Below are 15,997 nucleotides of genomic sequence, written 5' to 3'. Positions count from 1 at the left end.
GCTGTGGGGCACACGGACCAGAGCCACGGACCATGTCTCTTGTATGAAATTGCAGGCTCAGGGCGGTGGGCAGGTTGGCTCTCTTAACACTCCCAGACCTGCGATGGAAGAGTGGGCAGGTTCTGGTATCATGACGTCACTCTGGGGGTTTCTTCCCTTTGAGTGACACAAAGGCAGGGGTGTAGTGGGGCGGGCACGTTTACATAACAATGATGCGCATGAGCGCTCGCCATAGATAGCACCGTGCCCCTCTTCTTTTCTTTCCGACTGCACCCCTGCTTTTTGGCTTGTCAAAAAAAGGGTGGATCCATGACACCCAGCACTCCAATTACATCCACTGGGCGTCATTCACCCTGGAAGACTGAGGACATCTTGTGGCAGAAAATAAGTACTGCAAGGGGCAGGTGAATAATGCAACCAGATATTCTTTATTTGTAAAAGCAGAATAAGCCTAAAATAAGCTATAAATGCTATGGTATATTCTACGCTCAGACTGTTCCAAAACAAAATCCTAAATGATATATATAGTATATAATATAAATGGATCTAATAAAAAGTCAGAGGTTTAGATTAGGATAACTTAGTTGAAATGTTTGGCTGCTGATTCCTTGTCATTGTTCCAGTTTATTCTACAACAATGTTCTTTTTGCTATAAAAGGACTTTTTAAACAAAATAGAAACCTTATCACATGCAGTGTTTCAACAGATCCCCACCCTCTGTGCCGCTGTAAAAACAACTCCTAGAAATATCTACAGCCTAGACAACAAAGACAATGAAAGTTTTGTTACCTGCTCGGTTCTCCTGCCGTCCGCTGTGACCGGTCTGTACAGATTCCTCTGGAATGGACTTCATGCTGGTCCGAGCCGTGTCATCCACAACTATCTGACACTGACCCCACACTAATGTATATCCAATGAGTTATGTAAAGCTTACAGCCTGGGACTCGCTGAACACACACCTGTTCAATGGAGTAATTCTTCTTTAAAACCCGAGTATTACCATGATGTCATTAAAGCAGATTAGGATTACAAGGTCGTTGGAACGAGCTATTTAAATAATATCACTGATCCCATTTGCATGACAAATATACCGGGTCATGTGGGCAATTTGTTTGCTGGAAGACCGATATATAATACTGCTGCAATAATAGTGCTGTGTCAGTAAGAAAAGCGCACTCACTCAAATATTTCAGCCCTGCGTAATATGTTGGCGCTATATAAATGCTGGTAAATAATATATATATATATATATATATATATATATATATTTATATACATAACTTTCTTTTGCTTGGAACTGAAATATTACAAATATTATATGGATCAGGAATGCCCAACAGGTGGATCGCGATCTATCGAAGATCGCGGAGTCCTGACTTTCAAAATAAACTCCACCGTGCACAGGAGTTATTAAGTTCAAATACCGTTCCACCATGACTGATGATCATTTGGAAGTATGAGGCTGGCTACCAGCAACTACAGTCCGGACTATGCAACTTTGGCTGATTCCATTCAGTTTAAGACGCCATCGGAGTAAGGTACGTAAGGCCAAAAATGTTGTATTGTGCCATACATGTTCATGCTATTATGCAAGGTTAACAATATATATAATAAATATAAAGTATAGTCCGTATATAAATATATGTTTAGCATTTTTATTGTCTGTATATCATTTTGACTCGGTCATTTCAAAAGTAGCTCGCAAGCCAAAAAATGTGGGCACCCCTCATATAGATTGTAAGGCACAGGTCCAACACCATTGCTTATGTAGATCCCCCAATATAGCACCATAGTGTTCACCTATGGACACGTCCCCACTCACTTGCACCATTCCAGCAACCCGGAGAATTAGAATGGAAAGGATGGTGTTGGGTGGACAACTGGAGACGCACGAAGACTGTCAGGTCTCAGAGATGGCAATACCATCCAACCAATACAAATCAAATCAGAGGTTGTGGTTAAATTTGGATAAGCAACAGGACAGGAAAAGTATCAAAGGGGTTGGAGATCTAGCTCAGGCACTTTATACACCCAAAAACGTAACAGCAGATGTGCACCATGATAACACTATCATGGACAAGGTGGTCAGGTGCTAGGCAAGCTTTATCCTGACCACAAGCCAAGGATCAAGTCACAGGGGGCAAATCTTCCAGAATGTGCACCCACTCCATTTATCAGGACTGCGGTGCCAATGGAGGCCATATTTGGCACAAGTTCATGTTTATATAGAGCAGTGAGGACAGTGCCGGAGTGTCCAGTAATAGGTAACCACTGACATATATAGCAAAACACATCCAGGTATTTATCTTGAGCATCCATTTCCAACACCATCTATAAAAATGCAGCTATAATAGCCTGTACTCTTCTGTGAAAGCTTTGCACCAATTTTGGGTGTCTGGGGTAATTTTAGCCAAAGCAGCATTTGTGAGGTCAGATACTAATGCTGAATATGAAGATCTGACTCACAATCTGTTTTTTGTTTCCTAAATAGAGTTGAGGTCAGGGCTCTGTGCAGGACACCTGAGTTTCTTTATCCTAAACTCATCACATCATATCTTTATGGATCTGGGTTTGTGCACAAAGTATAACTGCACAGTTATACAAAATATATTTGTAGATTGTAAGCTCTTCGGGGCAGCGTCTTCTCCTCTTGTGTCACTGTCTGTATCTGTCTGTCATTTGCAACCCCTATTTATTGTACAGCACTACGTAATATGTTGGCGCTATATAAATCCTAATAAAAATAATAGATGGAATAGCATTGAACTCAATATTTTGTCATTGGTTCCCTTTAAGAGAGATTTCATCCAACCGCACTCCATAATAATGTTTAACATGTAAGCAATTAACAGTAACTAAAACAGTGCATTTTGAGAGTTGTAAATGCGCAAGCCCAGGAGCAACCGAGCAACACCTAATCATCCTTCTGCCGAGTCTTATAACAGGATTTCACCGTTATTTATAAGGATGTCGGCTGACAGATGGAAGAGCTGTTATAATGCCTCCAACACAGACTACACAAGCATGCATCTGTAGCATTTATTAAGTAATACTGTCAGATTTCATTAGCATTATTGGATACAGGATAAACCTTGTGCTTTGTGTTTAGTTATTTGCTATAGCTAACAGCAGTTACAATAAAATAAAAACTGTATTTTTGCTGCAATAAAATTCCTTCCGGCTCTCCAGTCCATTTTCTGCAGGTAAGGCTAAAATTGACTCATTTCATTATAAAATATTACTTTCCACTGATCCACAGACAGATATGATTTTCTGAGCATTCTTTTTGAAAAAATACATTTTTTATTCCTTGTAACCAATACTTTGCTTGCAGATTAGAATTTCCATCACCCTGCCTCCGAGCCTTTTCTGTACAGATTGCATGCATCACCCACAAAACTCATTCAGCCTTTGGTCAGACTCTTCAAAGGCTTAAGGTGCGTACACACTTCCAATTTTTATCGTTCCAATCGAACGACGAACGATCGATTGGGCAAAAAATCGTTCGTAAAAAAGTAACCAACGACGCCGACGAACGAGGAAACTCGTTGGAAACGAATGACCGGACCGGCGGCTCGGATTGGACGACGATCGTTGAACATCGTTCGTGTGTACGGTCGTTCGTTGATCGTCCATGGTCTAAGCATGCGTAATGAACGAACGTCCGTTCACTTTCCTGTCGTGCACATAGTTCCTCTATCGCTTAAACGATCGTATCTATTGTGTGTACAATATCTATGAACGATCGTGTCGTTACCTCTATGTGCAGGATCGGTGCTATACGATCGTTCATATATATCGTGCAGGAACGTTCGTCGTTCGTTTTCCGACGATAATAATTGGAAGTGTGTACGTAGCTTTAGTCATGAGAGATAAAAAGAATGCAATGGCTGCAAGTTTTATTTTACAATGCTCAGACTGATCGGGTAGCTATAATGAAGACAGAACCTTTGCAGTCGGTTATGGAAACTACAAGTAAGATCTATATCAGTATTTAATGCACATAGGTAGGATCTGTAATTAGGCCTGCTATGTATGTCATTCACCTGGATGAATTTGTATTTTTATATTGAGATACCCACATGTAAGAAAAACCTCACGTGATCAGGATAATTTTGGACACATAGGAATGATGACTACCATAACCACAAAAACTGCCATATACATCCTGTAGAATCTAGTAGACTATGACAGTGTTAGATTTTTTGGCATATTTTTCCTTATTCTGGAAATAAAAATTGTCCCTCCTACTGTGCGATTGTAAGCTCTTTGGGGCAGGGTCCTCTCCTCCTCCTATGTCGCTGTCTGTGATTTGTGTAGATTTTAAGCTCTTTGGGGCAGGGTCCTCTCCTCCTCCCGTGTCACTGTCTGTTTCTGTCTGCCATTTGCAACCCCTATTTATTGTACAGCGCTGTGTAATATGTTGGCGCTATATAAATCCTGTTTATCTTTTAGTAATTATAATAATAATACTGGAGGGACATGCCTAAAATCATATTCCCTGCCTGCAATGGGTTAAACATGGCTCTTGCTTCTTTCTCATTCCATAGCATGTGATAATGGTTCCATACACTGGTCAATGGGTTCATAGCCAGGTAAACAGTTGTTAATTCCTCGCCATGCACCGTCGTCCAGCCCTATCACACATCACAAACTCTACCCCCATCATTCCGACAAGCTACTGTGATTCAGAGGGGGTGTTTGCTATACCAATAGGCAGATTTAGCAGCGTTGTTAGGGAGCGCTCCCTCTCCAGTAGGGAGCGCTCTCATTGGCTCATTGGTTTGGTAGGGAGCGCTCCTGGCTGTCTGTCAAATTCGGGTAAGGGAGGATGTGGCACGCATTTGGTCAATAAACAGATAATCTACATCAATGCTTGATCAATATATCAATCAAAAATTGGTCTTGAATGTCTAATGTCTAATCCAGCCTTTCTTTTACCCATTGGAATCATTTTCAGGTGTCTGAAAACCATACTATAAGCAATGAATGAGAATCATGCAATTTGTAGGGATCACATAGCTAAAAAGGTCGATGATTTCATGCAGCTGACTCTTCCAAGTGATGTCGGAATCGTGGAATCGGCTCCCTCGGAAAGAAGTCTCAGCAAGTTCTATAGATTGCTTTAAGAAAAAGCTGGATGATTTCTAGAAGCACAGAATATAACTGTGGTACATCAGATTCCCCAACAGATCATTAGTATCCAACCTTCACATCAGGAGCCCCCTTTACATTAATGACCTCTTTAAACAAGTATATTTCCACTGACCGCTCACTGATATAAAGTAAATTGTCAGAGGGGATCTTCTACTAATTTCTTCATGTGCCAAATTCAACCCCATGGATTATCAGTTCCAAATCAGAAAATGAAAGCCAATGGTGGAAGATCTCCTCTTCGAGTTTATGACATGGAGTGACCAAGCAGTGACATAATCTTTGAAATACCTTTCCGGTCTTCAGGAAACTCTAGCTGTAATTCCTATATCCTCAGCTTACAATATATTAGTGTGGTGGTCAGTGGGAAGAATTCCTCTTACATTGCTGGCCATTGGGAAGAATGTCGCCCTTACAGATAGCCAAAAAGATCATTGGGGTCACTTACACTGACCTGAGAGGCGCAAACTGCTCAAGGAACCCCCAGCAACTTCTAGAGGAATCCTGGTTAAGAAACACTGATCTATAGCATCCTTTATTCCAACACCCTTGCTTAGAATAGTTCTCTTATGCTATTATGGGGTGGGTGGATCACAAGACAATGCAATTTATCTCACATATTTCACATGGCAGCACTGTTCCTATATATGTATTGTAGCTTTGTATTTAGCTCTCTGGCTAGAATTACTCTTTAAATATCCGTCAGTGTATTCTGCATCCTTTAATTTCCATTACAAGCACTCTAATGCAAAGATCAGACTTTGACAGCCCGGGTTTTATACTTGGCTATTAAATCCAATATAGATTGTAAGCTCTTCTGGGCAGGGTCCTCCTCCTTTATATGTCCGTCACTTGCAAGCCTATTTATTGTACTGCACTGCATAATATGTTGGCGCTATATGAATACTGTTTTATAATATTTAGACAGAAATCTCTGCGGTGCCAACATAGCCCAGATCAGTGCACGGGTTGCAAATAAAATATTCATGTCTCTGCTTTTTACTTCTTTGCAGGAACATCAGTGATTGACATTAATGGACCAGCTGAGAAGAAAAGGTAATCGTGGTTTTTAAAACACAAATTCCCGGACAAGCAGCTGAATGCAAACTTGATATACTCATATGTAAACTTTTCTATCCACCAAAACATTTCCACCAGGTCGGGTAATGAATACAATGCTGATTGGCCAATAAAGGGGCCACCCTTCTGTTCACTCTGTCAACACATGTGAGTGATACAGTACCTGATTGGCTACTTGTGTTGCTCCTCCCTCTCTACCTCTGAGTGCTGCTGTGCACTGGATGACAAATGGCTTATTTTGGGAATGAATAAAACGAAAATTCAATGAAAATCAATCAAGTTGCAGCCTTCTAGGTACAAAAATGATCACTGGAAACTGATAAGTTGGAGCTATTGTTTAAAATGGTTTTGAAAAAAATGTATGCAGGCAACCAAAACAAATTTGTATGAAATAGTTCCATAACACATTCCTGATGTTCAATAAAGTGCAGCTAAAGACTCTTTATGGCATTCTAAACAATTACTAAACCTGGTTACTTTATTTGAAATAACCCTTATACAGTTCTCTTACCTCCCCTGAACCAAATCCTCTTTTATTTGTGTCTCACACGCTCTCCCTCCCAAACACTGCAGGACACAGTGGGAGGGGTTTATAGCTGTCAATCCAGATAGTGGTGGGCGGGACTGGGTGTGGCCATGTACAAGCTGCAAGCTTGTGAATCTGCAGTAACAATGCTGATTGCCATATCCCCTCCCCCTGTCTCCCTGTCTGTATTTGTCTGTCATTTGCAACTATTTAATGTACAGAGCTGCATATTATGTTGGCGCTATATAAATCCTGTTTAATAATAATAATACCCCTTGCAATATTTCTCATCCTACTTTACTGCAAACAGGCACAGCCTACATAAAAGTGACAACTCTGCTTTAAATTCAGAAGCTGCACAATATAGCTGTCACACCATCACAGGAAGCTGCATTAGGCTGACCTCACTGGCAGGATCAATGATTATTTGTAGACTTTGCAAAAAGAATAATAGAAATCTGTAGATGCAGATTGATCTATAAATATTATAATAGAGTATTTGGCAGTCAAATCATCACTTAATCCTCTACAAATTCCTCCATATACAGCAGCCTTGTGTATGTTCAGCAGTCTTATTCCCTTCCTTCCGTATCCTGAACATCAGCAGATTAGAGAGGATTTAAATACAGGATGGATTAGGTGTGTGTAACCCAACCTATGTGATTATTATCACCTATGGGGAAAAACATTCACCTAACCCAATGCGGCATAGCAAGGCCAGGCCAGGTCAGGGTAATAAACAGAAACAGATAGTAAATACACAGACAGAAGGCGAGGTAGGATTTATAATGTCACGCTCGGTTAAACCTCAAAGCTGCAGTCCACCTTTACACCCCGGGGAATAAAAGAGACATAGCTGCTTTGCATGCTCTGATACATTTTATTGAGACTTTTTTCTTATTTAAAAATGACGGAGACTTTTTATTATTCTAACGACTTGACCAATGACCGTGCTGTAAAATTTAATGTATAGATTTCAGATTAGAGTCCCCTCGTTGCAGCCAGATTGTTTGCCCATCGTCTGCCCTTGGATCATAACTCTATAGGCAGAGACAATTGGACAGATATTACATTTCTTGTCCAATAAATTTCTTGTTTGTATCTGTAAAATGAGCTGCACACAGGCTGTTATCCTAAAGCGTCTTCTTCTCTTATTTCCTCTCTATGTCTTATAGACTGGAGACCATGGCAAAGTTAAATACAGGTAGTCTCCGGGTTACATACGAGATAGGGTTTGTTTTTAAGTTGAATTTGTTTGTAAGTCGGAACAGGTACATTATTTTAATAAATGCAATTAGCACAGGTGTTTGTCTCAGTATATGATTAGGCAGCGTGGTGTCAGTTACTGTATAAAATCCTCACTGTGAGTTAATCATAAACAAAGCAAAAAATAAAAATGTATAGAGCCTAGACATTCATTAACTTCTGGAGCAAGCTGCGCTTTGATATGCAAAAAAAAACAACTGCAGAGTTTGTCTTGGTCATTAAAGAGTTACAAGAGGCTGTAGAAAGAGCTCGCCCCCTAAGATCACTCACAACCTCAGCTGTATTTAATAAACAATTTTTTCTGCAAGTCATGCAAACCACCCCCTTCCTCCTTCAAGCCTCTGTCCTGCACACAGTGAGCAGGGAAGCCCCATTCATATCCAGGAGGTATCCCTTTATCATATGTCCTTAATTTAAAGACTACCTGTAAATCCAGGGCTCCAGTTTTTGGTCATTTGTTTTCCAACTGCACACAAGCCCTGATGAAGGGGGTTGAAGTCCCTGAAACTAGTTGGCTATTAATATTATTTACGAAAGAAATAAAAGTTTGGTTTGGTTTGGTCATCTGGCACTCTCTTGGTGTTTATCAGAGATCAACCAGTCTGAATACCTACCAAAATCCTGACCCACTGTCTGCCATTTTATCTTCATTTAACTCTCCATAGAACTTAAGGTGCGTACACACTTCCAATTTTTATCGTTCAAAACAAACGACGAACGATCGATTGGGCAAAAAATCGTTCGTAAAAAACTAACCAACGACGCCGACGAACGAGGAAAGTCGTTGGAAACGAACGACCGGACCGGCGGATCGGATTGGACGACGATCGTTGAACATCGTTCGTGTGTACGGTCGTTCAGTGATCGTCCATGGTCTGAGCATGCGTAATGAACGAACGTTCGTTCACTTTCCTGTCGTGCACATAGTTCCTCTATCGTTCAAACGATCGTATCTATTGTGTGTACATTATCTACGAACGATCGTGTCGTTATCTCTATGTGCAGGATCGGTGCTATACGATCGTTCGTAGATATTGTGCAGGATCGTTCGTCGTTCGTTTTCCAACGATAATAATTGGAAGTGTGTACGTAGCTTAACCTGTATGCCTTACCAAGGCTATAAAGAGTGATAGAAGGCTATATCAAAGATAGAATTATTATTAATATTATTATTATTATTATTAATAAACAGGATTTATATAGCGCCAACATATTACGCAGCGCTGTACATTAAATAGGGATTGCAAATGACAGACTAATACAGACAGTGATACAGGAGGAGAGAATCTCTTTAAAGCCACCCTACAGCAATTTATCTTTCCTTGGCTCCACATCCCCACATACTTTAAATATCCAATGTTATATAGAAGAGCATATAACCTTCTACTATAATGCAATTTTTAGGTCTCCATGGCCAAATTCCAGACCTGAACAGTGTCATGGACATTATGACCCTTGTATTGTCAACATGGAGCCTACATAGGGTAAGAACAGGCAGCATTGATGGAGTAGTGGAGCACAGAGAAAGGTAGAGATTATTATTAAATGATTATTAATATTATTATTATTATTATTATTATTAATAATAAACAGGATTTATATAGCTCCAACATATTACGCAGCGCTGTACATTAAATAGGGGTTGCAAATGACAGATTGACAGGAGGAGGAGAGGATCCTGCCCGGAAGAGCTTACAATCTAAGAGTTTCTGTCACTTTGCCCTAAATAGACCATATGAAAGCGTTTCTCTAAAGCTGAACGGACCGATATAAAAAATGCTCCACTATTTAATCCTGTTAGGTAATACTGTATAGCAAAAGGGTAAAGGCATTTCTAAGTGTATTAGTATCAGATACCCTATACAGCAGCATTCATCCAGCACGCTGAACCAAAGTTTTATTCCTTTGCTTAGGGTGCTGCACATGTTTACAGGAGAGGAGAGAATTATTATTATTATTACACAGTATTTATATAGCGCCAACATATTATGCAGCACTGTACATAGACCATAGTCATGGCACTAGTTGTCCCTCTAAGGAGCTCACAATCTAATGTCCCTACCGTAGTCATATGTCATTATTATAGTCAATTTTGGGGGGAAGCCAATTAACCTAACTGCATGTTTTTGCAATGTGGGAGGAAACTCACACAAACATGGGGAGAACCTGCAAACTCCATACAGATAGTGTCCTGGTCGAGATTCAAACCTGGAACCCAGCGCTGCAAAGAATTGGTAAGATCACTAATGCAGTACTGCTCTCAAAATGTCCAAACTGAGAATGAGCCATGTCCTGAACCAGGTTGCATTGCTCACCTGCAGAGTTTTCCATCTTGGTCCTGGTTGTGCCAGATCACAGGGCTGTCTGAACATGATAAGAAGGGTGAAGCCAATAAACCTACCATCATATATTTGGGATATGGAAACCAGAATGCCTTGAGGAAACCTATGCAAACACAAAGAGAACATGCAAACTCCATGCAAATAGTTTCAGACCTGGTCCTGTAGTGTTGCTAGCCGCTGATCCACCATTATTATTAAACACCATGTCACCCTTATGCCAATGGAAATCTGCCCCAGGGGCCAACAAATATGTATTACTGAGCTGCAAAAGCTTAATATTTAAACAGAAGGGAAAGCTCCTGGCTGTAATGATGCAGAAAAATAAAACACCTAAGCCAAAATAGGTGGGAGCGGGTGGCACTGGCTAAGGTGCCCAGGTAATAGCAGAACGAGATATATAGAAGGAGCAATTATTTGGGCAGCCTTTGATCCTTTTCTCCTAGAAGCCTGAACTGAATCTCATCCACAATTCAGAGCTGACATCTCACCTTTAAAAGGCACTAAAAGGTGGCCAATAGAACAATAAAGAATAAAATTATGGAAGCAAATAAGGAAAGCATAAGTGTGCTCACAAAGTAATAATAAATGCAAAGATGTGAAAACAATTTTGGCTTTGTTAATGTTTTACAATTATGTGCTGAAACTGCTAATTATTTTGGTAACTTTATTTGTCTTCTTTCCTTTAAACCAAGCAGATAATATGAAAATGCACCACTGACACCCCTACAAAATAATGTCTGTTAAGGATGTGAAGTCAGCAGAAAACTAAATTATTATCCATGTGGAGTCCTCAGGGTACTGACACTGTCGAGTTTTCTCCCCTTAGTTCTCCTCCTGACTTTCTTATTATGTGTGGCCCTGATTTATTAACGCTCTCCAAGGCTGAAGAGGATACACTTTCATCAGTGAAGCTGGGTGATCCAGCAAACCTGGAATGGATTTCTTCAAAGGCATTTGCATTTTTCTAGCAAATGTTTTAAATCCTGGACCAGATCCATTCCAGGTTTTCACCCAGCTTCACTGATGAAAGTGTATCCTCTCCAGCCTTGGAGAGTTTTATTAAATCAGACCCTGTGTCCTGAAATGGCATAGTAAAGGTCAGCAGGAAGAACCCATTGGAGCTGCGGAGGACCCAGGACATGGACACTCCGGAAGAGTCTTTCGTTCTGGAGACTTGATATACAGATCTCCCATGAATGGAGCAGTGTATGCTTAGGGGATTTTTGATTGCTTCAAGTATACCTTACTATAGTGAATCTCTGACATGAACACCTGCAGAGCACCTGACATGACCAAGTAGATAAACCAGGAGCATTGCCATCAAATGTGGCATACTTATTCTGTGTCAGTGACTCCAAAATACCAGAAAGACAAATAACATTACCATAGGCTACTTCCACCTCCACAGGACAGGTTTGCTTTAAGACCAGACCATCATACCACAATCATTTCTGAAGAATTGGCTTGGAAAGCGGCAAAATGTCTTCAACATTACAGGAATGAGTGCAGCTGTATGGAACTAACTACTACTAGATATACAATGACCTGGATAAAGGAGAACACTTCCCCATACAATAAGTTAACTACTTTTATGGTAACAGGTGCAAGTTGGCACCCTGCAGAATGCCTCGGCTCTAAAGATATATTTTACGGGAATTTTGGCACTCCTGAGTATTCTCCAACAGGATCCCTGTTCCCGTCCGTAGTTTACTATCCAGGCCTCTGTGGTGCCGACAGACGCCCTTGGTACAGCGGCGGAGGGGTGTCAGGGGGGTGTAATGTGAGCCTGTACAGTCCATGCTGGTATAAATAAATCCTTTCACTTACCCACAGCTAGCCCCTCGCTGTCCGACATCCTGGAAATCTCACGGTGATTGAGGGAAAGTTCTTCCTGCAGGCTGGGTGTCCCCACCGTGTTCTGACAATCAGCTGGACCTCTGCCGTAATGGTTTTGGAAAGGGTGGGGGGAGATAAGGATGAATCCTGACAGCCAACCGCAGTTGCGATTGGAGGATATAATTTGATCTGCCCTCCCCTTGGAATTTCCATTTCCCATCGGACGCCGGCCTCGTACATACAATATTTATACTGGCCTTTAAAGGATCATCCCAAAGTTTAATTGACAAATTCTGTGTCTGGCATCTGCCGCTGTATTTGGGAACAGCTGTCCCCGCTGTGACGGTGCTTGAAGCCGATCTATAACAGTTATAAAAGCTTTTACTCTGAGGATATGAATGTGAATGCAAAATCTGAATGGCCATTAGTGTAGTATAACTTTTCTAACTCTTGAAATAACTTTCAGGTCTTCAGCGAACTCCTCCTATAATTATTATATCCACAGATCACAGTAAATTAGTGTGGTGGTCTGTGGGAAGAATTCCTCTTACATTGCCGGCCATTGGGAAGAATGTCACCCTTACAAAAAGATCATTGGTGTCACTAACCTGAGAGGCAGAAATTGCTCATCGCTCAAGGAACCCCTAGAAACCTCTGGAGGAATCCTGGTTGAGAAACTCTGGTCTGTGTAATGGAAATAGCCAAACGGCAACTCATATGTGATGCAGACACGGTCAAGGTAATCAGCTCAAATGAATATGCTGGATGATTGAGCCGAGTGACTTTGACCCTGGAATGGTAGCTGGTGCCCCTGAAAAGTGGCCCCTGCTGCATGAACTACCACCTCCAAATGGCAGCTACTGGTAAAGTCATTTATTTCCAAGACCAGGCTGAAAAAACTAACTGATGAGCAACTTTGCCCCCCAAAAAATGGAATGGGACAGGAGCTTTCACCAATGACCTGAAGGTAGAAACGGCCCTTACTGGGCAACTTAGGCGTGCCCAAATATTAAGATAAGTATTATGCACCTAAACTAGTTTTGTTCCTTAGACCAGGTGAACCCAAATCCTTCATTGTAGGAGACATGACAGGTAAGAGATCGATAAGAGGCATCAGAAAACTGTTGAAAATAGCCGGTTGAAAAACAGAAAGATGGATAAGGAAAGTGGGAGGCCGGTCCATATTCTGGTTCTGGATTGGAGCATTGAGTGTCCTGGGACCATGGATTAAAATAGAATGCCCATAATCTTACCGCCCTGTAGACTAAACAAGTATTATATTTTTGGGGAGACATTTCATTTTATTTGCCAGCCAGGATATCTGTTTTAAAAAGATTTAAAAAACTACGACCAGTCAGTTGCCATTGTCAGTATTTCTCTTATAACCAGGGAAGGTTTTAGACAAAACTGGGCCATGAGCAAATATAAAACAGTGACTCCAAATGCAAACTATTCAAAATCTTCACTATTTGCCATTCTGGCAAACGGGGCCCTGCAGAATGCGGGGGCCCTGGGAAATTGCTTGTTTATGATGAGCATGCCTTTTTTAATTGGCATGATATAACATAAGGAAGGAACAATGGTTACTTCTGTATGATAAGAGGCATCAGAAAACTGTTGAAAATAGCCGGTTGAAAAACAGAAAGATGGATAAGGAAAGTGGGAGGCCGGTCCATATTCTGGTTCTGGATTGGAGCATTGAGTGTCCTGGGACCATGGATTAAAATAGAATGCCCATAATCTTACCGCCCTGTAGACTAAACAAGTATTATATTTTTGGGGAGACATTTCATTTTATTTGCCAGCCAGGATATCTGTTTTAAAAAGATTTAAAAAAACTACGACCAGTCAGTTGCCATTGTCAGTATTTCTCTTACAACCAGGGAAATTGGGCCATGAGCAAATATAAAACAGTGACTCCAAATGCAAACTATTCAAAATCTTCATTATTTGCCATTCTGGCAAACGGGGCCCTGCAGAATGCGGGGGCCCTGGGAAATTGCTTGTTTATGATGAGCATGCCTTTTTTAATTGGCATGATATAACATAAGGAAGGAACAATGGTTACTTCTGTATCGGGCCCTGATAGAAAGAACTTGACTTTTGCAATGCTGGAACTTTTAGACCTGGGGGGAGTTAGGAAATTTGAATAGTATGAGGCCCAGAAATTTCTACAACTATAAAATATTATATGGCTGCAGAGGTAGGTCTGGTGGTATATTGTCATATCTTCCAGTGATACTGATAGCTGATCACAGGCTGCACAATCCATGGCCCTCCATACACAGAAGTCACCTTGTGTTGCCATATCCTGCCGAGGATAATGGAAGATGTGAAGATAATCTCCTCTAAGGCCCTGAAAACTGACCCTCCCCATGTGACGGCTTTGTATTGATCCGGTGACAAGGATACAACCAATCTGAGCCATTAGCGGATAGAGGGACCCGTCACATATAGACCTGGAAGAGATCATTATAAAGCCTCCAACCGGATAATAACACGCTACAGTGCACTGCTTATCCCGGGAGGCAGTGGTGTCAGCGCATGCTTGGTTGCAGCATTCACAAGGCAAAGCAAAAGGTGATCTTTGGATAATGTTTAATTCTGCAAGAATAAATGCCCCAGTATTTAGAACTAAGATAATTCTTTTTAAAAAAAACTCAATGTTTTATCATCAGTCTGCTGCAGGCAGGAGAAAATTATTATTATTACACAGTATTTATATAGCGCCATCATATTACACAGCACCGTACAAAGTCCATAGTCATGTTACTGTAACTGTCCCTCAAAGGGGCTCACAATCTAATGTCCCTACCATAGTCATTTGTCATTAATGTAGTCTAAGGTCAATTTAGGGAGAAGCCATTGAACCTAACTGCATGTTCTTGGAATGTGGGAGGAAACCGGAGTACCCGGAGAAAACCCACGCAGACACAAGGAGAACCTGCAAACTCCATGCAGATAGTGTGCTAGCTGAGACTCGAACCTAGCGCTGCAAAGGCCAGAGGACTAACCCCTGAGCCACCCTGCTGCCCAAATGTTTCCACACTCTCTTCTTTCCCAGTGATCAGATTGCAACATTGTAACTTGGTATAAAATCATAAAATGCTGATCAGTGTCAGATCCTTATGATCAAGAATTGCAGCCAGCAATTCACATAAATCGGCATCTGAATCCAGGAGGTAGATGGTGACCCTGGGTGATGCCTGGACAAAGATGGCCCGGTCCTCCTAAAGAAAAGAGAACAGATAAAAGTATTGTTAGAGAGGGTACTGTGATCTCTGTGAGGTATACACATATCTAGGCATGTATGCACCTAATATAAAGTAAATAAAGCACTTATTGGTGACCACCAGAGGTGCATACAATTACTTTGAGATATGTGACCAGCACCTAAGGGAGCCAGGAGCAGCATTTTCCCCAGAAAGTTATTTCCGTCTGTTTTTTCATCATACCAGAAAGACTTTAGACAGAACTTTATGCTTACATTCCAGATTCTCTTTATTGTCTGCTGTACCCATACCCAGATCCACGCCTGGTAGTTCTTGACTCGATCTGCATGGCTCAGCACAAATCTTTTAGCAGTTAGGATAGTTCCCAGCACAGGTAAGGAAATAAAAAATGAGAAGTTGTCGGGTTTCTATGGCAACTTGGAAAGTTTTGAAAAGGAAAATAAAGAAAAGAAGAATAATAGATTTGGCGACTGGGTAAAAGGAGCGGCCCGGGCTCTCCCATCAGAAACATTTCCAGAACCTCACACTGATATCATCCAGGAAATGTCAGAAGATACAGA

The 15,997-nt window shown here is 41.1% G+C and overlaps 1 protein-coding gene and 1 long non-coding RNA gene across 9 annotated transcripts in view; one reads left to right on the top strand and one right to left on the bottom strand.

Annotated features, from left to right (window-relative positions):
* EML1 (EMAP like 1) overlaps positions 1-12,294 on the bottom strand; it is a 90,001-nt gene extending 77,707 nt beyond the window's left edge. For 4 of the 8 annotated variants that reach the window (XM_072428585.1, XM_072428588.1, XM_072428589.1 and 1 more), the window contains exon 1: positions 790-964. In XM_072428585.1, the coding sequence (XP_072284686.1) occupies positions 790-853 (64 nt within the window). In that variant the 5' untranslated portion in view covers positions 854-964. Of the gene's footprint in view, positions 1-789; positions 966-12,195 lie in introns of those variants that run through there. The other 4 variants (XM_072428582.1, XM_072428584.1, XM_072428587.1 and 1 more) reach the window with 2 other exon arrangements.
* On the top strand, positions 1,359-6,675 carry LOC140342691 (uncharacterized). The gene is made up of 2 exons (XR_011923127.1): positions 1,359-1,538; positions 6,168-6,675. It is a non-coding gene; the product is annotated as an uncharacterized lncRNA (long non-coding RNA).
* Positions 12,295-15,997: the final 3,703 nt, after the last annotated feature.

The sequence above is a fragment of the Pyxicephalus adspersus genome, chromosome 12 (assembly GCF_032062135.1).
Source record: "Pyxicephalus adspersus chromosome 12, UCB_Pads_2.0, whole genome shotgun sequence".
NCBI classification, from domain to species: Eukaryota; Metazoa; Chordata; class Amphibia; order Anura; family Pyxicephalidae; genus Pyxicephalus; species Pyxicephalus adspersus.
Note: the sequence above shows the minus strand (reverse complement) of the source record. Positions and strands in the feature narration are given on the sequence as shown.